This window comes from Grammomys surdaster, unplaced genomic scaffold, assembly GCF_004785775.1.
Source record: "Grammomys surdaster isolate TR1022 unplaced genomic scaffold, NIH_TR_1.0 233, whole genome shotgun sequence".
In the NCBI taxonomy this organism is placed as follows: domain Eukaryota; kingdom Metazoa; phylum Chordata; class Mammalia; order Rodentia; family Muridae; genus Grammomys; species Grammomys surdaster.
Window position 1 is genome coordinate 5,815,160 of NW_021604678.1, and position 24,047 is coordinate 5,839,206.

The following is a 24,047-nucleotide window of genomic DNA, read 5'->3' on the forward strand; positions in this document are numbered from 1 at the left end:
TCTTTTTTATCATTTTATTTATTTATTTATTTATTTATTTATTTATTTCACTCCAGATTTTATTCCTCTCCCAGTTCACCCTTGGACTGTTCCACATCCCATACCTCCTCTCCACACCCATGTCTCCATAAGGATGTTCCCATCCCCCCTCACCCCATCAGACCTCTAAACCCCCTGCATCCTCCAGTCTCTTAAGGGTTAGGTGCATCTTCTGTGACTGAACCCAGACCTGGCAGTCCTCTGTTGTAGATGTGTTGGGGGCCTCATATCAGCTGGTATATGCTGCCTGGTTGGTGGTCCAGTGTTTGAAAGATCTCAGGGGTCCAGGTTAATTGAGACTGCTGGTCCTCCTACAGGGTTGCCTTCCTCCTCAGCTTCTTCCAGCCTTTCCCTGAGTCAACCACAAGGGTCACCAGCATCTGTCTGTTGGTTGGGTACAAATATCTGAATCTGACTCTTTGAGCTGTTTGTTGTGTCTTTCATAGGACAGTCATGGTAGGTCCCTTTTTGTGAGCACTCCATAGCCTCAGTAATAGTATCAGGCCTTGGGGCCTCTCCTTGAACTAGATCCCACTTTGGGCCTGTCGTTGGACCTACTTTTCCTCAGGCTCCTCTCCATTTCCATCCCTGCAATTCTTTCAGACAGGAACAATCATGGGTCAGAGCTTTGACTCTGGGATGGCAACCCCATGACCTCTTCTACTGTAGGGCATTTCATCAAAGGTCCCTCCCTTTGAGTCCTGAGAGTGTCTCACCTCTCAGGTCTCTTTTGCATTCTGGAGGGTCCCCCCAACCTCTTGCCTACCTAAGCTGCCTGTTTCCATTCTTCGTGCTGGTCCTCGGGACGTCAGTCCCCTACTACATTAGCGAAGGTTTTGAGCTTTCCCCATGTTCAAGAAATGAAGATCTTTAGAGGCCATCATGAACGAAAGCACTGCCTTTAAAACTGACTTATCTTAACAGAAATTTTGGAACATGGTTTTATTACAAACGTTTCTCATATAAAACTTCACTGGTATTTCACAGTGTTTTAAATACCACCAAATCTGGATACTTGAAGATAAGCTTATCATAGTGTAAAAGCATGTTTTACCATCTGCCAAGGTACACTCAATTTTCCCTAAGGTTAGGTGCATGCTTTTATTGCCTGTGAGCAGGCTTAGGACATTTGTTTGCTGCCTATGACAGATAGCTGGGGAATCCCCAAGGAACAATGTTGTCTCACTGAGCTCCAGACAGCCCACCATTCCTGTGCAGATGGGAATGCAGCTGTTTCTAATGACCTGGCTTTTCCCACAGAGCCCAGTGTATGCCTTTTCACAAGGAAGTTGAGCCATGGGGAAACTCTATGAATGGCTTTGCCTAAAGCAACAACCCAAGGCCCAGACCAACTATCCTGAGCAAATTGTTGCAAGGCCAAACAATATCAACTCCTCCAGATCTTCCCTTAAATTTTGTAAGGATAGCCAAACCCCACCAAGATTCAGGAAAAGTGAAGGGAAAGAAGAATTATTTTTGCCAGGGTATGAAACAAAAGATGTATATTACCCAGTGTAATCCTTTTTCTTTCCTGCACTTGTGAAGGGTTTCATTTAATTGATACAAAAAGAATGAACATACAGAGAATTGAGACAAGAGAAAATGCTAGTCCAGGATTAATGAATCTACAAGAATCAGGACTCTGAGAAGGCAGAAGAGATCACCTAAACAATTTTTAAAAAATTGTTTTTAAATTGGAAACAAATAACATGATAAAATCCCTACTGTCATGCCAAGAGTCACCACTCTTGCCTTAATTTTAATGGAATGAGAAAGCTTCAGCCAGTTGCCCACAGGCTCCTCATGAACATTGAAGAACAACGGAGGACAGCCCTGATGGGGCCCCATGTTGCTAAGTATCTCTCCTACATAGTCCTAGAGTCTTTCATTTTTTCTTTTATTTTTGTGATTATAATTACCATCATTTCCTCATGTCCCTTACCTCAGCCTTCTTGCATACACTCCTTGTTCTTCACGAATGGCCTCTTTGTGTGTGTGTGTGTGCGCACACACACACAAGTACCATGTGCTCAATCTTCACAACGTTGCCAGAAGGCTCCATACCTCCACTTCTAAAAGAAGGAAGCCTTTAACGTCATCACTGGAAAGAGGTAGCAATCACCTGTAGGCATTGGTCTAACATTGCTCCTCTGAGGAATCCTATCGGTCAGGTCCTCTGCTGGGGTCTAGGAACACCACAAAGGGAGCTGCAAATCTGCATTAAGCATGCAAGACAAGGAATGATTGATGGAGCAAAAGAATAATTTTTAGGAACTCATTCACTTTGGTTTTTTTAAATGTACAATACTATTTTTCATTTATTGATGAAGAAAGTTAAAAATTATTCTACTCCTCCTTTCCCAATTCTTCAAATGACAACTGAGTACCCAGTCACATGGACAGTGTATCCTAGAGAGAAGATGGCCAGGCAGTTTCTATCCACATTCAAGAGTTTCATCAGAGACTGGATCTACTTAAGGGTGGGGAGAAGAGGCACCTTTCAAAGAACTTGTTATTAACTGAGTCTTTTCTACACTCCTTCCTAAGAGTAGTAAGCATTTTCTAAACTAGACCTAGTAAGTGGAAGGTGGACTTAATCTGTCCTCCTCTGGAAAGGGCTGTCTACTGATTAATGCATATTTTCTGTTTGTTTGTTTTAAAGACACTCACACCACCACAAACATCTCAAAAGCAAGAAGGGAAACAAAACCAAACCAAACCACAACAACAAAACAACCCACCAAACTAACAAAACCACCACCACAACAAAAACACTGAGATGTCCCCAATTTTACTCTATAAAATAGAACCAGAGAGAGGCTTTGACTATTCAAATTAGTTTGACACAAAGGCATCACAGGCATGCCTTGCTTTCAAAGAAAACAAAAGATTTTTTTTGAGACAATAAAACAAAAACTCGTGACCTTTCTGACAATACAACAATACATAATTATTCAAAATTAACTAATGCTGAGAAGGCAGAGGGTCTTGGTTCATACTAATCTTTTGGGTTTGAAGAAGTGTGGTGCTGGTGACCAGTACAGGCCTTCTTTAGAAACACTACTCTTGGCATTCCACAGTTGCCTACAGTTCCTCATTTAAGGCTCAGGCCTCCAGGCTCCCTTGTCATCCACATTAGCATGTCTGTTGCTGCTGGCCTTGCTCAGCTCATGCTTAGGCAGTCCACTTGGTGTGACTTTCTGGGTGTAGCTTCTGAGATTACTCAGAGACACAGTCTCCCAGCACACTCTCTGATCACATGTTGCTTACAATCTTTCTGCCCTCTCTTCTGTGATCTTCCCTGAGCCTCCAGGGCAGGAGTTGTGTTGTAGATAGATCTGCTGGGGCAGGGCTCAACAACAACTTTACATTCTGGTTGGTGTGGTTTTCTGTTATGCTCTCCTTCTGGGTCTTCCCAGGGAAGGGGAAATGATGTTATTATATTATAATCTCAAAAAAAATCAGAAAGCAATTGTCTAACTCATTGATGATTATTTGTATCCTCACAGTTAGCAGTTCAGAATAATCTGTTCCCTATCGTTGGAAAGCACGTTCTGAGGGTCAGCTTTCTCACTCTGTCTTCTCTATTCCATACCACACTGTGCCTCACGCTACCCCAGTGAAGTCAATATTATCCTTGATTACCACACAGAGAAACTAAGTCACAGAGAATTTATGCTAGATAATCAAAATAAATGTTTGTTGAGTTATTTTCCTTTGTATATCTCCACTGTTTTATAATCCAAATTTAAACTTTCAAATTTGATACTATTAGCTTTCTTTTTTAATTTTGTCTTTTTTTTCTTCAAGACAAGAGTTTCTTTGTGTAGTCTTGATTGTCTTAGAACTAGCTTTTGTAGACCAAGCTGGTCTTGAACTCATAGAGATTTGCCTGCCTCTGCCTCTTGAGTGCTGGAATTAAAGGTGAGCACCTGATGCTTGATTCAGGTTTTAATCTTGAAAACCTGTTTACTCTGGCAAGTACTGGCTTGTTTCCTACTTTATAGAGGTTTGTCAAATAACATAATACAGCATATAGTAATACAAACATCATACTATAACAAGACAAAGGCATTGCCATTTCAGTATCATCTCTGTTAAACTCATAGCACTGTTATTCATAAGGGAACAGTGAAAGGAAGGCATGGGAGTTGATTTAGAACTCGTCAGGATGGGGTGATAGGGCTGTCTCCTGTGTCCTCTTCATTCCTTTTATGTTGTATTTCCTAACTGACAGCTTTCTCTCTTACTTTCACTCATTTGTCACAGATGTTTGTCCTGTACCTTCCCCAGAGGATTCATCACGTCTTAATTTGTGTGCCTAGATCTTTTTCAGATACTTTAATACAGCATTTTTTTTAGAATAAATGATTATATTTTATGATTATGAGTCATTATGTTACAGCTCCTAAGTGAAATAAAACCTGTAAGTTACAAAGCATCAAAATGGCACAACACTTTTTAAATTATGCCATAAGATAGATTTTGCATTAGTATCTTTCCTATTATATTCAGTAGTAGAAAAAGGTGATCTTGATGCTGCCATCAAGAAGACGGTTGAAGTTCATTACCATCAGCCGAAAATTGAAGAGGATCCAGAAGTGACTCCGCAGGAGACTGACACAGCTGCCAGCTCCCCTGCCTCCCCCTACGGTCGGTCGACCGCTAGACTTCCACGCCCTCCAGAAGGGTTCCTGGTATGCCTGGCTTTGCCCTCGTTTCTCTAGCTAGAGAGCTTGGCCTCTCGATCACCACAACAAAAATTGGCTTTTTCCTAAACCAAGGCCGCCCTTGATATGGCCGCTAACATTGGGTAGCCTTCCTTTATGACAATATTACACCCCAAACGGACAAATGGTTGGTAACTTGAACATTTACAAGGGACTAGGATGGCTGTGAGTTAGCCCAATGACGGGATTATTGTAGGTCCACTTCCCAGGGGCCCACCCAATGCAGCCGAAAAGGAGTGCATGGTGCTGGGAGTGGGTGCAGCCTACATGGCCTAAGACAGGGCTCTCACCCTCCTTTCACCCACATCGGAGTCCCTTGATGTTGCCCATCGTCGACAGCCTAAAGCCTTCGACCATCAATGTGACTCGTCTCACATCAGTGTTTTGGGGTTGTGAACTTGTCTAAGACCCCCCATAATTAGACATCCAAATTCAAAATTCACATAGTTGGGATTGATCATAAGATGCCTTCTCTAACTAAACAGAGAAGGGGGAGATGCCAGAAGCCAGGACCCTCGCCCTTACCCACACCCCCTACCTTTCCCCACCTGCACAATGTCCTCTGAAGCTTGGCAACTGCAAGATCCTGCTTAGCAACTGCAGATAGACTCAAAGCAGTGTACCATATCATCTTAAGAATAGCAGGGAGACCATAACTCAAGCAGTGTACCATATCTTCTTTAGAACAGCAGGTAGATCATAATTCAAGGCAGAGTACCTTATAGACCATGACATGTTTCAAGGCACAGGCCAAGAAGATTTTGTACTTTTCCACCACCTGGCCCCTCTTACCCCCTCCCCTTGTAAAACATGCTATAAAAAAGCATTTCATGTTCAAAAAAAAAAGAAATTAAAAAAAAATAATAAATTATTTTAAAAAAATTAAAAAAAAAAGAAAAAGGTGATCATTCAATTTTGCCTCTCTCCTAGGAAGTGCTTGGATATATTTCACTTCTTTTGATTTTGAGGACTGACTTGCTTCATATGTGCTGAGATATTTCTAAGCTCTGGCATGGAGGGTTAAGAAGCCTACTGTCTCGAAACCAAACGTAACTCTATGTCGTTGTTAAGAACAATGGAAGGCTCTCTCTGTGTAGCATCTTTGAAAACAGATGATTGATTCAGCTTAGAACTGGTCATTCCAGTACACCCTTTTCAAAATGATGACTGTAAGTTAATATCTTAATTTTTCCTCTTATTTACTTTCAAATGAGTTTAAAACCACAACATCCCTGTAGTCATTTTGATGATTTTAAAGACAGTTATTTCATGTTACTTGTCAATTAGTATTTAAGTAATTTGTAAGTACTTATAGTTTACAATGTTTGCAGCTTTTACTCAAAGATGACAATAGACATGTGAAATAGCATATATTTTGTATTTTGGGGTATCAGTATTTATACTTGACATTTAAAATATTATATAGCATATCTATCCATTTATTTTTATTTTGTTTTTAGTGAACTGAAATGTACAAGAAAATAGAGTAATGAAGGAAGCAATATTCACAGTAAGCACAAGCCAGGTGTGCAAGTGTGCTTAGCTAGAAGAAACATTTACTGACGTAGCAGGAAAAGCTCTCCCTCCTCATCTTCCTAGTCTCTTGTGTTTGAACAGATTTCTTAACCCCATTCTCCACCGGTCTGCTGCTTTGTTTACTAATGCTGATCTCTCCTCCTCACTGCCTTGGGCTCTGGGCAGCTGCTTCCTGGATGCTCTAACAGACTCATGCTCATCTTCAGAAAAGATAAACTTCGGACACATTGTACATGGTATTCATAGGAGGCATGACTGAGATATCCTCAGAAATGTAGCTATGTACTTTCTTGAGTGAGATTTCACGAGCACTTGAATGCAGAAAAGCTACTGACATCATCTAGCTTTGTTTATTTCAGAGAATGTGTACTCATTGAAAATTAATAAAGAAAAAAGCACTGGGTTTCGAAAAACATAAAGAAATTTATTTGCTTAGTTACTCACAAAACAAAAAAACCCTGGTTTTCCAGAAAATTGAAAAAGTTCCTATTATTCTTCCTTTGATTAATCAACTTCTAAGTTATAGAAACAGAGCAAAGATACTTTTTTCTAATTTTATTGAGATTTAATTGACAAATTAGACATATGTATATGTCATATATATATATGTGTGTGTGTGTTTATGAGTGTGTGTGTTGTATTGTGTGTGTTGTATTGTGTATGTATGTGTGTGTGAGTGTGTATATCTGTTATGTGTGTGAGTGTGTATGTGTGTGTTATGTGTCTGTATGTATGTGAGTGTGTGTATGTGTGTGAGTGTATATCTATGCTATGTGTGTATGTGTATGGGTGAGTGTATATATATACATACATATATATATATATATATATATATATATATATATATATATATATATATGTGGTGTTATGTGTGGATGCAGTGTGTGTGTATGTGTGTAATACTGACATGATGTGTGGAATATGTCTACATTCTTATGTGACTAGCACAATCCAGCCACTTAACACAACTTTAAACTCACATAGTTGGAGTGTAAACACATGTGTGTTTGAACTTAAAGGCTGACTTCTTCACAAATTTCAGGCATGAAGTAGTGTTATTGAGTACAGTGCAGTGACATTGACTGTAACTGTAAGATCTCACAATCATTCTTCTCACATATCTGAAACTGTTTGTATTTCTACTATTATTTCTCCATTTTCCCCTTCCATGAGACCCTAGAAACCACCACTTTTTAAAATTTAATATTTAACCTCACATCATGTTGCATTTTCCTTTGTGTGTCTAGCTATTCCAGTTAGCATTGTGTCATTTGGTTTCATCCACATTGCTGTAAATGACAGAATTTTCTTTTTTTCCAAGACAGAATCATATTTTATCACACATGGACATATATCTGTATCTCGACCACTGTGAAGAATGCTTAGTAAACAAAGGAGTGAAGACATTTCTGTTAAGCTGTGATTTCAGTTTCTTTAGAAATAATGCAGAAGTAGAATTGATGGCTCACATAGCTCTTATCCAGCTCAGGGGGAAGCCCCAAGGCCTGTCACTGTTACTGATGCTATGGTGTGCTTTCAAACAAGGGCCTTTCATGACTGCCCTGTGAGAGGCCCAACAAGTAGCTGAAAAAGTCAGATGCAGATATTTACACCCAACCCATGGACAGAAATTGGTGATCCCTATGGTTGAATTAGAGAAAAGCTGGAAGAAGCTGAGGAGGAGGGCAACCCTATAGGAAGACCAGAGGTCTCTAACCTGGACCTCTGGGATCTCTCAGCCACCGACCATGCAGCATCACCAGCTGATATTAGGCCCCCAACACTATATAGCAGAGGACTGCCAGATCTGGACTCAGCCAGAGAAGATGAACCTAACTCTAGAGAGACTTGGGACCCCAGGAACTGAAGAGGATTAGTGAGGTGGGGACATCCTCTTGGAGACATAGGGGGCAGGGAGGAGGTGTGGGATGGGGAACAGTCAGAGGGTAGATCAGGAGGGGGATAAAGTCTGGACTGTAAAAAAAGATTAAAGAATAAATATAAATGAAATAAAGGACTCTACATAATATGCTCAAAAATGGCCATACCAATTTTAAGTCCTACTAACCTTATAATTGTCTTTTTTCGCAGATGCTTGCAAACACTTATTGTATGTTTGCTACAGTAGTCATTCCAACTCTGGAGGCATTGCCTTCTCCCGCTTTAATTTGCATTTCCTGATGATTAGACATGTTGAACAGATTTTCATATATTCATAGGCCATTCATATATCTTTCTTGAGTAATGTCTGTTCAGATGACTTGATACTGTCTCAATCCACAGTTTTGTTAATTGTTCAGGTTCTTTGTACTTGTAAGATGCTAATCTCATATGAGACATGTCACTTTCAATACTGTGTCCCATACTCTTGTTATTTCTTAGCTCTGTTGATACTTTTCTTCATTGTACAGAGTCTTCATTCCATTGTTCCATTGTTCATCTATTGCTTTTGATGCCTCTTTCATTTATTTACAAGACTGTTTGCTGCCAAGAATTTCCTCTTATGTTTCTCCTACTAGTTTAGCAGCTTTAGGATTTATATTTGTGTAGAATATATTTGGGGTTGTTTTTATATAAGTTCTGCATGATAGATTCCTTATTTTTCTTTTCTGCATGTGTATATCCGGTGTAAACAACATTTGCTGTAGACATGATCTTTCCTGCACAGGTGTTCCAATGTTTATAGAAGATCAATTGATATGAAACGTAAACAAGGTTTCTTGAGCTCTTCATTCTGTCCACTTTTTCTAAGTCTTGATATTATACTTGACTGTGTTGCTAGGTTAATTTTAATGTTCATATAGTTTTACATATTTAAGTTCACATGTAAGAGTCTATAAAACATATTGCTCAATTAAGAAATTGATGCCTACAGCATTGTTCTTCTTGTTTAAAATGGTTTTGACTATTGAGAGTCTTTTCTAGCTCCAACGTATGATGGTTTGCATTGCCAACTTGACACAACCTAGAGCCACCTGAGGAAAGAGTCTCGGTTATGGCTTGTTTACATTGGGTTGGCCTGTGGGCGTGTCTTAGATTGTCTTAGTTAATTGATATGAGAAGACATAGTCTACTTTGGGTAATACCACACCCTATTCAAGAGTTCCTGAACTGTACAAAAGTGGAGAAATCAGGCTGAGCACAAGCTAGCTACAACCACATGTGCATTTATTTCTCCCTGTTCTTAACTATGAGATGTTGCATGCATATATCTTTCAGACTTCCATGCTATATGGGACTGTAACCTGGGATTAGTAAGTCACATAAAACCTTCTGCCAAGCTGCTTTCTGTCAGGGTGTTATATCACAGCAACAGAGATGAAGCTAGAAAATATGTGGATTTTAGAATTTCTTTTCTGTTGTGTTCAAATGTCACCAGAATTCTTACAGGCTTTGCAGTAACTCTTTAGGGTACGTCAGTGAGGCCATAGTGTCAATCTGAAATGTCCTACAAAGACCCTTGTGCTCATAACTTCGTAGAGTACTTGATGCTACTGAAAGCTGATGGGAAGTTTAAGGAGTTGCTAGAAGGAGGGTTCCTGTCATTAATGGTGTCTTTCTCACAGGGAATTATGAGACTTTGGCCTCTTCTCTCCAAATTTTCAGACATTAAGTGGAAACTTTAGTCAATCACATGATTTTGTCCTAGTTTATTGCACAGACAAGCTTGAATGGGAAAGGAAACTTCCAACACTGGGAGACAAGACAAACCTGTTCTCTATAGTTGATAATCTCAAGTATTTATCATAGTAACAGAAACCCAACAAACAGATAGTATTGATAACTCTAACAAACATGAACTATTCAGCAAATGAACACTATTTTCATTTTCCTGTATTATTCAATTTCTTCCACCAATGTTTGAGCATTTACAATGTATATAATTCATCCATTTCTTTGGTTAAATTTATTTCTAAGTGTTTTATCTTTTGGGAAAAGCTGTCATTTAATTTCTTCTTCAGATAATTTGCTGTTAGTATATATACTTGGAACTGATTTATATGTTGTTCCTTATACCTAGCAATTTTAGTGAGTTACATTCATGTGCACGTTGAAGTATTTTTAGTGGAGTCTTCAGGATTTTCTAAGATCATGGTGGGGCCTGGGGAGACCACTCAGTAAAGATTCCCTTACACAACCATGAGGAACCGAGATGAGACACCCAGTTGTCAGTCAAAAGTTGAGGGTGCTGGCACATGGCTACAATCCTAGCAAAGGAGATGTTGAGACTGGAGGGTCTCTAGGGCTCACTGGCCAGCCAGTCTAGCCAAATTATTAAGCTCCAAGTTCCATGAAAATCTTATCTCTAAAACTATGTTGAAGGCCTAAGAGATATTGGCTTAGCCTTCCTCTCTTATGAGGCCATCACTCTGTTCCCAGCCCTCATGTCAGGCATCTTACAACTGTCTGTCACTCCAGCTCAGCAGATACTCTTCTGGCTTTCACAGATACTGTACTCACATGCCCATACCTAAACACACACTTACATGTGACTAACTTTTAAAAATTAAATCTTTATTAAAATGTGGAAATCAGTAGCAGAATACACCTGACTTCCACCTGTGGCCTTCACATATGTATTCACACCCATATCCGGGTGAACATGAACATGTGAAAACATGCTGTCTTAGTTAGGGTTTTATTGCTGTGAAGAGACACCATGACCAAAGACTGACTCACAGTTTCAGAAGTTCAGTCTATGGCAGGAAGCATGACAACATTCAAGCAGACAGGGTGCTGAAAGAGCTGAGAGTTCTACATCTTGATCTGCAAGCAGCAAAAGGAGACTGTGTGCCACACTAGGTGTGGCTTCAACATATATGACTTCAAAGCCTGCCTCCACAGTGACACACTTTCTCCAACAAGACCACACCCACTTCAACAAAGCCACACCACTTAACAATGCTATTCTCTATGAGGTAAGCATTCAAACATGTGAGTCTATGGAGTCCATACCTATTCAAGTCACCACATATGCATATACCACATATACACAATTGATCAATCAAACAACATGTATCTATCATGATGACCTTTCAGTGGAGACACTGTACTTCCTCCTCCCTGATTTGGATTCCTACATTTTTTTTCCCGTTTCTTATTTCTCTGGCTAAGATTTCTAATGCCATGTTGAACAGAATTGATAGGAGTGAGTATTCTTGTCTAATACTGAACTTTCAAGGAAAGCTTTCAGTTTGTCACATCTGAGTATGATGTTATTTGTTCTTTTTTCTATACCTATTTGTTGAGAATTTCAATGAAAAGGGAATTTGAGTTTTGTCAAGTGCTTTCATTATATATCGATATGATAGTGTGACCTTTATCCTTTTTACTTTGAATGCATCTAATGCACTACATTTTTATCTGAGTACTTTAAAACTTCAAACTGTCACAATTCAATCCACTTAATCACGAAGCATGTTTCTGCAAAGGTGCCATTATGCTCCAAATGCTAGTGTCTTATTGATGGATTTTGCATGTGTATTCATCTGGGATATTTGTCTGTAGTCTACTTACAATGGATGTCCTTGCCTGGCCTTGGAGTCAAACTAACACTGGACTCATAAATTGCATTTGGAGGTATTCCTTTGGCTTAAAATTTTGGAAAAGCTCTAGGAGAACAAGCAATTCCTTTTTAATGTTTGATAGACTTCAACAGCAGCCGTGTGTCCTGAGGTGTGCTTTGCTGGGAATTTTTGATTCATGATTCAGTCTCCTTACTGGTTACTGATATATTTAAAATTTCCTTTAACTCATCTTTCAAATCCTATGCTTATAAGAATTCATTCAAATCTAGACTATTGGAATTGTTGACATATAATTATTTACGTTAGTCCATCTTTATCACTTGTACTGCTGTGGAATCAGTTGACACATTTTTATTGTCATTCGTAATTTTTCTCTTTTCTAGTGAAGACTCATAAATTTTATTAAAAATAACTGCTGCTAGTGTTTTCTGTATAACTTGTCCATGTGTTGATATAACTCTCTTCCTCATGCTGACTTCAGGCTTAATTTTTTTCTTACTGTACTCAGGAGTAACAGTAAGACATAGGTGCTAACACTATACTTGTTTGGATTGTTTCCTGAGTGCCCTGAAGTTTTGGTTTCCATGAAAGTTCCATTTCCATGGGTCCAAAGATGCTTTTATTTCCCTTTGGATTTAATCTTTTCCCTGGTGTTTTTTTCAAGAGTATGTAATTGAATTTCCAAATATTTGTGAATTTCCTTAAGTGCCTATTTATTTCTATTTTATATTATTGTGGTTGGAAAAACTGTGGTTATAATTTCAGTTTTCTTGAATTTCTTGAGAAGCTTTTTTGACTTATCATATGATCTGTCTTGGAGCAGGCTCTATACTCTTTTGGTAAAAATGTGTATTTTACTACTTTGGGGTGGAGTTTTGTTCAATCTGCTTTTCATGTTGATTCTCTGTTTTGATGATTGGCCCATTTTGACAGTGATTCAGGAAGGCTCTGGATTGCTTTTTTTTTTTTCTTGCTTCACATCTTTTGATATTTGCTTTTTCCAAAGATGTTTTTCAAATACTTCCTTTTTGACAAGTATGTATTCTTAAAACTAAAGAAAACTCTAATAGACATCATATTGTTGGATATAGTCTTTACTATCCAATTAGCCATGGTTTTTATTTGAGAAATTAATTCAATACTTACATAATAATTATTGATACATGAATTGTCCTTTTTCATTTCCTAAATATCTTGTTCCTTTCTCCCTTTTTTGATGTCTTTAATAATTATTTGTTTTTACAATAGTGTACTTAGATTCCTTCTCTCTTTGTTTTATCTGTCACCTACAAATCCTTATTTTTGTTTGCTAGGAGGCTGACCTGAAGAACCCATAGTCTATCTTTACATGAAAAGAATTTAACTTCAATAATATGGAAAAGCTCTGTGCTGCTAATACCTGTTCCTGTGTACCACCGTCTCATTGCACTCACAGCCACAACACTTAAATCTATGCACCTAGGAACAAAAGTGCACTTACAGCTTTGTACTGTCAATGTCCTTACATTTTGAATTCTGTAATCACATTTTAAATGATTTGGCACCAACACAATAGTAGTCATCTATAATTCTATATATTTAACAGTACTATGATTTCTAGGTTTATGTAATTATCAGTCTTTCATTTCATTTATAAGAATTACCTTTAACATCTCTACTGTGGCAGATGTAGTAGCAATAGCTTCTCACTATTTTGTTTGCCTAGAAATGTGTTTATTTCTGCATTTTGATGGACAGCTGGTATATAATCTTTTGATATCAATACTTCTTAGCATTTTTACTCTATCACCTTGTTTACTCTGGGCCAGTGGAGACTCTGATAGAAGGCCCTTTACTCCTCTTTCTTCTCTGTTTCCCACTTCTTTCTCCATCTCTTTATTTTTGTTTTGTCTTCTTGTTGCTGCCACAGGGCCTCCCTACTTTCACCCATTCTAGTTTTGAACTCATAATCCTTCTGACTCTTTTTCCAAGTGCTAAGATTACATCTATAAACCATTATGCCCAGAAGGAATTGCTTCCTTAAATAGGGTATTTAAATTTTTTAATTTTTATTTATGTGTGTCTTTGTGTGCATATACCCATGTGTTCAAGTGTCTGAGATACTGGAAGAGGACATAGACTCTCCTGAAGCTGGAGTTTATAGGTGTTTGGGAACTACTCAGTGTGAGTGCTAGGAAGCAAACTCAGATCCTCTGCAAGAGCAGCAAACACTTGTAATGAACAAGCCATCTCTCCATCCTTTTATGTAGGTATTAAACAATGCTCCTCACTCTGTAGCTTCTGTGCACAGGGGAGTTCTCTTGCTGCCATCCTACTATTTACTTAGTTTTTTTTCATATTTTTTATTCTAGTTTTTTCTTATTGTTCCTGTCACTGAAAATTTTTCTTCAGTTTTCTTAAGTTTGCTGGTTTGTTTTGCTGCTTTGACAAAATCTACTGTTGAGCCCTTCCAGAGAAAAGCCTCATTTCAATTATTTTGATTTTCACCTTCAAAATGTTAGTTTGAACTTTAAAAAATAACATTTCTATATATATTTTTGAACTCTCATTAAGATATATTATGATCTTGTCTTGTCTGTGTTTTCATAACTCACTAGACATTTTAAAGATGATTATTTTGAATTCTCAGGCAGCCCAACTTCCTCTGTCTGGGTGCTTCTTGGAAGTTTGCTTGTCAGTCAGTTGTATCATATTTTCTTGATTCTTAATGTTCTCTGTATGTTTGTGCTATTGTCTTCACACGTGAAGTGACAGTGATCTTTCCGAAATATTATGGAGGTGTCTTGACTTGGACACACACACTGCCCCAGCAGTAGTTAACCTGTGGCAGTGTAAGACCATCCTGTTAGGGAGCACTGTGAAACTGGAAGAAAAGCTTCCTTAACTTCCTTCAGTTTCTCCTGAGGGAATCTTTCAGTTATCTCTGCAGTTTTTAACCCTTTTCACATGCCCCTTTTCCCTGTATATTTTTACAAGTTACTTTGTCTATTTAGCATACTATGTAACTGAACAGAAACTGGTCACCAAGAGGGGGCCAGAGTATAAGGTTCCTTTTGCAGCCTTCTTCCCTTCTGGAGGAAAACTTCCTCTCATACAGTTTCTCCTGTGCTGGAGAGGAATGTTGGCATAAGAAGATTCTTTCCTCATCTTGTTTCCCTTCCTTATTGCTCAGGACAATGAATCCCACAAGTTGCTCTGGACACAGTGTGAAGTAACATGGAGTCAGCTTCAAGGAAGGCAGGAGACAGATATCCAACATACACCCTGGTCTTTCTTTCCTGTTCTAGGGTAAATTTCAGGGTTAGACATTCTGCTCAGTGCTAGATTCTGAACCAACAGAGTGGAATTGTTCTTACCCAGGTAAGGTGACTGCTATCTGTTGTGCTCTTCTGGATGAATCTACTTAACTGAATTATGAATTTTTCAAAGGTATTTTTACTGATATCATTATCTTTGAAGGAACAATAACTATGCCTTCCTGTTGTGTCATCTGACTAATTTAATTAACTTTGAGGTATTTTATAGAACTTACGTGTATCCCATCTTCTCCCTCCTTTGAACAGAATCTCACCTTCATTTTCCTTAGCATTGTACTTTCCCATTTCTTTCTAATTTTTTTTGTAATTTTCTGGACTTCTTGACAGCATCAGGGTCATGTGCTTTAGCACCAAGTTTAAAATAAATAAAATCCTCAAACACTTTGAAGACTTCTCCATGGGTGGATTAAAATCATTGTGAGATTAGGGATTAGTAACAAAGTATTTTATCATCCAAATGATTTACCTTTTCATTGCTTGGGCTTGCTTATTGTCTTACTTATTTAAAGATGGAAGATGAGAAGGAAAAAGTTCAATTGTTATGGGTAAGAAGTATCTTAGCTATAAAAAGTCATTCATTCCATATCATTGAATCATGGGACAGTAGTGGATGCACATAATACTGAATGTAAGGTTTGTTTATGAATCGTTACACTGCTTCAAGGCTGAACAGTTTCACACGATCATATGATTATGTGAAAGTAAAAGTAAATATAAGTACATATCAATAGAAAGTTTAAAATTATGATCATTAAAAGAATAAAGATACCAGGATTGGATTTTAACATCCATTTTACCAACTAAACCACTTCTTGTTTCACCTTTACAAGTTTAAGAATGGCTGGGGAATGCAACCAAAGAGTTACATTAATCATTTCTAGTTGACAATACTCAGGGGAACTACAGCTAGATGTCACTACATTGGCTCAATATTCTTGGGCCTGGGCATGAGACTCTTTAGCATGGGTCCGACTCTAGAGAGAAGCAGAAGCAGCCCCTGCAGAGCTGGGACTTCGTTCATTATGCTCCAGTTGGCTCATGGACCCAAACTAAGAGCTGTGTGTTTGAATGGAATTACTTAGATGTTTTAAGGGGGGTAATGCTTTCATTCCTAGAAGCAGAGGGAAGTAAGGTATAAAATAGTCTACAGGCTGGTTTTTTTCCTCAAAACAAAATCCTTAAGGGAAATTTGGTTTCACAAGTTCTTATTCAGATTTTGAAATGAATTTTTTATGTGACAGCTATTTTGTAATTCATGAAAATAAAATCATATCTTTTCAAAGGAACTGATTGTGTGTTGTATCATCCAATTTTATAAATTAGTAGAAATGGAACTCATTTAACTTTGTAAGCCCTTTGGCCATTAGACTGCAGAAGTTCATGTAGACACAGTTCCTTGGTCCTCATTCTTACTCTGTTCCCTTTATATAACAAACTAAAAACCAAAAAGGAACGTGGTAACATGAGGAAGATTCATTTCTATACCAGCACTGAGAGAAAACTAAATGCTTGTACATGTCAATTGCTGTACATGGGACATATCTGAAAAGAAATAAAGCATAATTGTGCTAAAATTTTTGTAATAAATCAGTACACAGTGGAAGGACATGGATGTGCACATGTCGCTATGTTTACAGGAATGCATGTGTATACATAGAGATGTATGCAGGAACGGATGTGTACATGTAGAGGTATATGCAGGAGTAGCTGTGGTTATGGAGAGATGTTTCAGGAGTAGATGAGTACGTGCAGAGGCGTGTGCAGAGTGTCTTATGTTCTATCTCCTACGGAAGGACTTCCTTTGTCTGCATGACCACTGTCTACTTAGTGAGTCCTCACTGTGACTTTTAGTTTGGCTTACGGCCACTTGAATCTCAAAAGACAAAGCACCACTATGTGTCACCCTGAAGTCTGCAGTGTCATAGCTGTCCTTGTACTCTGAAGCTCACAGCAAATCATGGACACATCATGACTGATGGAAAGGGAAAGGATGGACACAGGGACATAGGACCACACAGGCAGGCAGGCCATTCATGGAATGAGCAGTCATGGAAAAGAAACCTCATTTGCCTTGTGTTTGTTGGTGCCTAGTGCTTTGAGGAAAGGGTTGTGAGGTCACAGGACTATTTAGAACCCAGGAAGGGTTTTCAATAGTTAAACCCTAAGGAGGGTGGAGATGTGTGCACACATGCAATGAGAAAGACTGAGAGGAATCTCTTATTTAAGATAGAAGTAATGATTGTCTTAAACCTTAGACAGAATTTATCTCTAGGCATTTAAATGGAATCATACAAATAATATTAATTGGGTAATTTACCAAATTCTTATCATTTTATTTCATTTTTTTATCTAGATTCTGGAAATATGAATGTCATATGTAAAGTTCTATGCTGTCTGTATAGTGTGGTGCAAAATGCACTGTATCTTTAAGATGAAACTCTTAGGTTTGAGAAATGCATCTATGTACTTTACAAGGAAAAGTATAGGCTTTTCAACCTTGTAGCCTAGAACAGTTTAAAATGAACAAAAATTAAAGCCATAAGAGGAAAAGAATCCCTGACACATCTGCTTTCAGTGTGTTGGACATATCTCTGGACCAACTGGCTGCCACTGCAGATTTGCCATATTTGTGAAGCACATGCCTTGCAGTTCTCCTGCAGCCTACCCTCTCGACCACCCTTCAGTCATTTGAGTTTTGCAGAACAGACATCTCTGAGACATTAACAAGAGTTATAAGTTTACATGGATACAGGATAAGTTTTCTTTAAACACCAGAAGCACGCTGATAAAGACTACTATAGATTTATAATCACCCCTGGGAAGTGAACAAACGTTGGCCTCATCTCATGCCACCAAACTGCTCTCTAAAAGAAAGGTTACTCTCAAACAAACTGTCCCTAAGTCATTTTGTTAATTACTGTAAGAACCGTATGTGTACTGAACTCTGTTGGTTATATTTTTTACTCTATGATAAAATGTAGAATTTGTCTATTCATGCAAAACAACTTTTTATTGAATAAATAAGCCTTTTTTGAAATTTTGAAAACAAAAGGAAATTTTAAATTAATGCAAATTCTCTGTAATAAAAATATGAAATTTAGCCTGATGTGGTGGTGGATGCCTTTAATTCTATCACTTGGAAGGTAGAGGCAGGAGGATTTCTGTGAATTCAAGGCTAGCATGATCTTCAGAGTGAGTCCAGGACAGTCAAGCCTTGTTATATAGAGAAACTTTGTCTTGAAAAACTTGTGTGTGTGTGTGTGGGGGGGTAGTTTAGTGTTAATGAATGATAATCTAGACTCTGGAAGCTTGGGTGATTTTTGTAACATGGATACTAGAATTGCTGAGGCAATAAGGGTCAGGAGATAGTTGTTACCTTAGATTCAATAATAATGACCTTCCAGAGTGTGTGTATGTGTGTGTGTGTGTGTGTGTGTGTGTGTGTGTTGACCCTATGTGTAAACACGTTTGCATGTGTGAGATTATATATTAGTGGAGAGACAGAGACATATCAGTGCTCAAATTTGACTTTGTTTCTTTCTGAATGATAAACCCAGATGATGCTGGCCCTGGATGATATGGAAAGACATCCCACCACAGATTCAGCAGGAGTAATACTTCCAACATATTTGTGTTTTATAGACAGGCAGGAAATGTATCTACAAATGGTGTTATATCATCTCTTCTCTATTCTTGAGTTTTCAAGAGAGAAAATGCTTAGTGTTCATCTTTGGATAAAATGATGCTAAAATGAGCTAAGTATTTGGAAATCAATTTATCTGTGAGAGAAGTCTAAGTAGGAATTACAAAGAAAGAAAGAAAAAGAACATGAAAAAAGAAAGATGTGAACCATAGTTCAGAGGCTATGAATAGATTCTAAAAGTATCCCGGGACATAACTGAGGTTCAGCAAGTCACGGCCAATGTTCCCCTGATGACTTTTTGGCTGAAGCATAATTACAGGCCACTTCTAGTTCTGTTCAGCTCTTCCACACACAAAGCTGGGGCACACAGTAATTTTTACTCTCAGGGACTGAAAATGAACTTCTGGTTAAGTACAAAGGGTTGTTTTCTGCCAAGCTCAATGAAAGGAGGAAGTGGCAAGGGTGGGTACAGGAAGGCCGAAATTCTCTTGTCTTAATTGTGGACATTAGGATTGCTTAAGGTTTTGAACAGCAACCTCAAATTGGGCTTTGTTAAGTGAGACAGACATCTGCAAAAGAAGCCTATGACCTGACAAAGAGCAAAGACAAAAATGACATCCTCGCAAGACAAGATTTAAATAGAGTGAGTGGTGGTTTATTATCTAGCCTTGTACTTTCAGCTGTGTGCAAAGGTCTCTATGTAACTTTGAGTATGCCAGTTACTGCCATAATGACTCTGATTCTCTTATGTTAAATTGCAAAAGAAGCTTCTAACATGTCAGAATGTGGCAAGGAGTAAACGAAATGATAAATAGAAAATTGCTTAGCATAGTGCTAATTTTGATCATTTCCCTAATTATCTTGCACCTTTCGGTCCTTGTTAACCATGATGGTGTGACACAATCTGAGAGGGCCCAGAAGCCGAAACTAAGGCAACCCCACGTAGCTGGATCAGAGGATTTCATGGCAGATCTAGTAAATATGACTTTGGGACAGTCACAAATGTAAACTTCCAGAGAACCTGATAGCTCCTTGGAGAGAGTCACTAGAGTTGACAGCACCTGTGTTGTTGAGTAAACACCCAATCCTGTGTGAATGTGGTAAAGCAGATTTAATACTGATGGTGGTTGGCATGGAAAGAGTAGATAATATGATGAGCCTTGAGTTTCTAGAAGAATCTTCAAATCTTGGCTACTGTATATAATAAAATGTTCTTTCAGAAACAATACAATTTAAAAATATATCATGAGTTTTGCAAGCAAATGGATGGAACTAGAAAATTTTCTCCTGAGTGAGGTAGCTCAGACCCCAAAGAACATGTATGACAAGAGCCTAGCATGTCTGCTTTCCAAGAGGCTCAACAAGCAAATGACCGAGATAGATGCAGATACTTACACTGAACCATTGGACTGAAGTCTGTGGCTGAACTAAGGAAGGGCTAGAAGAAGTTGTGAAGGAGAGTGACCCCATGGGAAGACCAGCAGTCTCATCTAACCTGGAACCCCCAAGATCTCTCAGATACTGACCCATCAACCAGGCAGCATACACTAGCTGATGTGAGACCCCTACTTATACAGCAGAGAACTGTCTGCTCTGGCCTCAGTGAAAGAAGGTGCACCTAACTGTTGAGAGACTTGAGGCCTCAGGAAGTGGGGAGGCCTGGCAGGGTGGGGTGGGGCAGGGTGGTGGTAGGGACATCTTCTTGGAGATGAGGGAAGAGGAATGGGATGAGAGACTGTCGGAGGGCAGACAAGGACAGGGATAACGACTGGACTATAAAAAGATTAAAGTTAATTTAAAAATGTAAAAAAATTACATTGTACAGAACAAATAAAATGATTATGCAACTAGATCTGGCCCAGACAACTAAATTTACATGACTTCTTATAAGACATAAATAAAAATATAACCTGTAAATAAAGTGGAGGCTGGGAAGATCGTAATTAGATATTTAAAAGCTAGGAATTTTGAACAGCCAACAAAGATGTCAAATCTGATTGGCCATCATAATAATGAAAATGAAAGCATAAGGAGCAATGGTTTGTAAGTCAGCAAAGGCTGTCAGGAGAGGGAATACCTGTCTCAAGTTCTACCTGTCATCATACCTGTCTGTTCTACCAGTCAGGATAGCTCTACCCTGTTGGTGTACAATATGGTGGGTCACATCAAGTACTGCTTTTTAGTACATGAAGCTTTGCTTTAAGAAGCAAAGTATCAGTAGCTGTATACATTCTCTGAATGTGTGTGTGTGTGTTCATGTGCATGTACGTTTTGTGGAGGGGTTGGCATGTACATGTTTATGAGTCTGTTACAAAGGCCAGAGGTTGATGTCACCTGTGTTCCTAAGTGTTTTCCACAAGGTTTACTCAATGAACCTGGAGATCACTTATTGCCTAGAGTTTCTGGCTTGCCTAGCAACCTCCAGAGATCCTCTGACTTCTAGTACAGAATGTATTACAGCTGCATGCTGCTGTGTATGCAGCCTGTGCATGCATGGGTAATGTGTAAAGCTGGTTAGTTTTGTTTTCTTGAGTATCTACTCTTACATCAAAGATGAGAGTGAGTAAAATCCTTTCTTCTAGCGCCCTGGAAGATGCATCCTGTCATTTTATCAATAGTTACCCTACTACACAGGAAGTAGCACATAAGACATTTTACATGTCTCTAACCATAACTTAGTGCCTATGGATCAACTTTTCCTCAGCTCTTCCAGATCCTCCATTGCCTACAGTAAGCAACTCTTGATTCTCAATATGTATGAGATCAACTTGTTTGGATACTGTATGAGTAATACCATGACAGATTCTTGTAATTTTTACAACCAAATAGTACTCCACTGTGTTTATGTACACTTTTTCTTAAAAAAAATCACTCATCAATTGAAGGATGCTTAGGTTGTTTCTACCATTTGGCAATTGTTATAAATAGTGTTACCATAAGTTTGGTTGAATAGATGCCTCTTTATATGGATTCAATCACTTTTGGATAAATACCAGTGGAAACATTTTCTGATTAGCTTTCCTACCATTCTCAGTTTTTCTAGAGTAAGATCTCCCTGTGGTTATAATCTGCAATTCCCAGATGATCGATGACGCTGACAGTTATCCATTGCCAGCCTCACACTCTTACTCTTTGTGTGTTATTATACTGGGCTTAACATCCAATACACGATAATTCTATATCCTTATCCCCGAAGTGCAAGAATTGTATACAATGTACCTCATGTCCGTGGTCCTTGGAAGAAGTCTTCTTTTCCCATTAAAGTAGACTTCAAAATCTTCAGATTTTAGTCTGTGAGCGTAGTCGATATATCCTGATACTTCCTGCCCATGAGAATTTTTGTCACGAATGAAGATTACCGTCTGGTAACAACAAAGAGTGGAAAGGAGACATGAATAATGTTGCTTGAACACTTGAGAAGCTGTGGCTATGAATCACTGCACATGCCAAGGGCTGTCTCAAGTCCTGCTGTATGCTTCACCTTATGATTCTGTCAGGTAGGTACTATTATTTCTTCCCCACAGGAGCTGAAGAAATTAGAAGCTTTATGTGTAGGTGGTGGATTTACAGTAACTTTGCATCTCATTATAAATGATTGAGACCAGTATCCCTAAGAAAAGCTTTTTTTCAGTGTTATAAATATTTCACGTTATTTACTTTCATATCAACCTCATCTTCTTTATGATCATTTGTGTATAAAACTGAGACTATTAGAAAACTGAGATACAGACAGGTTGAGCCCCTTTAGGACTCTCAGCTATCAAATGGCAAAACTGTCACTCACCCCCTCTCCTTCTTCCTACAAATGAGTATCTACATATCCACTATTAGAGATACATAAATCGATATTTAATACCATGATGGTAAAATTCTAATTTACAAAGAAAAAAAAAAAATATATATACAAATATATATATATATATATATATATATATATATATGTATCTTATAGAATAAGTTGTATTCACTCACATTAATCTCTTCACAGACTCTTATTGACCACTGTCTACACGTTCATAGTTCCTAACAGTAAAAGGATGGAGTAAACCAGGGGTATGTTGAAGTCCAGGTATTCAGAGCTTATGCTTTGCTCTTGAGAGACATCTAGACAGTAGACATGGGACACAGAGAATTACCAGTGAAGGACAGACACTGCAGGGCTAAAGATGAGGCACAGTTCAGTGATGTGCAGTGGAGGCTAATCAAGGTCATGAGCAGAGGTCAGAAGCCATGCAGGCTTCTCTGAATGATGGAAGCAAGCCACAGGAAGAAGCAGGTGAAACCCAAGGAGCAAAGAGGATCTGTGGTACAAAGGCCTAAAGCATAAACATGGTATATGAGATGGTTGGATTGTAACCTTCACCCTTCAGGTCCGTAGGCACTCTGTTCAAGTTTTAAGGCAAAGCTGATAAAAAAAAATAATAATATATTGCAGCCTAACTAGAAAAAAAGTTGTATTTGCTTTTAAAGTTACACCAAGTAGTAGGACTCTGTGGCAAAGTTCACTGTTTGGATAACCCCAGGAGACCTCCTTTTCCTCTTTAGTCATTGCTGTCAGCCACCTGTTGGGTCTTTGAGGCCATGAGCTAACATAGTTGACTTTAGATATCAGGCTTTCCAAAAGAATAAAGCTATAAAATTGGGAGGATTTTTTTCCCTCATTGATTCTGTTGCCTGTCTGTTTTGTTTGTTTGGCTGCTGGGTGCTGCCGACACTATGTGGAGGAGGGTTCTGAAGCAGGTTCTTGCTACAGAAAAAGAGAAAGTATCTGACAAATTAATCTCACACCCCATGGAAGATCAGGACGAACTAGCACTCTATTCCTGTCTCGTAAGTTGACATTATTTCAGCCCTTAGCCATTCAAGTTCCTCCGCATAGCCTCCTGATAAATCAGAATAGGTTTGTGATTAGTGTCATTTATTTTCAGTTTCTTCAGCATAAAGTTCAAATGGAGACTAATCTGAAGAGGCTTCTGGAGGCTTTTGTGCTACTCAACCTATAACTTGAGTGGCGACTATTTCTTAAACAAGGCCATGAGCAACAACTGTGTGTGAGTCATTAGCTCACCTAGAGGCGCTGGGTCTGTCACTGTCCACACTCCTAAGGGAGTGTCGGTCACAGGGAAGTGAAAGAGGAGAAAGATGTTCTACTCTTCTAATGAAGCCTTCGGTTTTCAGAATGGAACTCTATACCAGTAAAAGCTGCACCAGGTCCTTCCTGCTCGAACTGAGTAGCTAGCGGGCCAATTAAGGC

The 24,047-nt window shown here is 38.6% G+C and overlaps 1 protein-coding gene across 2 annotated transcripts in view; it reads right to left on the minus strand.

Annotated features, from left to right (window-relative positions):
• The window catches only part of Cfap299 (cilia and flagella associated protein 299), a 510,741-nt gene that overhangs the window by 49,748 nt on the left and 436,946 nt on the right, over positions 1 to 24,047 (minus strand). For both annotated transcript variants that reach the window (XM_028773699.1, XM_028773700.1), the window contains one exon: positions 22,013 to 22,155. In XM_028773699.1, coding sequence (XP_028629532.1) covers positions 22,013 to 22,155 — 143 coding nt within the window. The remainder of the gene's footprint in view (positions 1 to 22,012; positions 22,156 to 24,047) is intronic.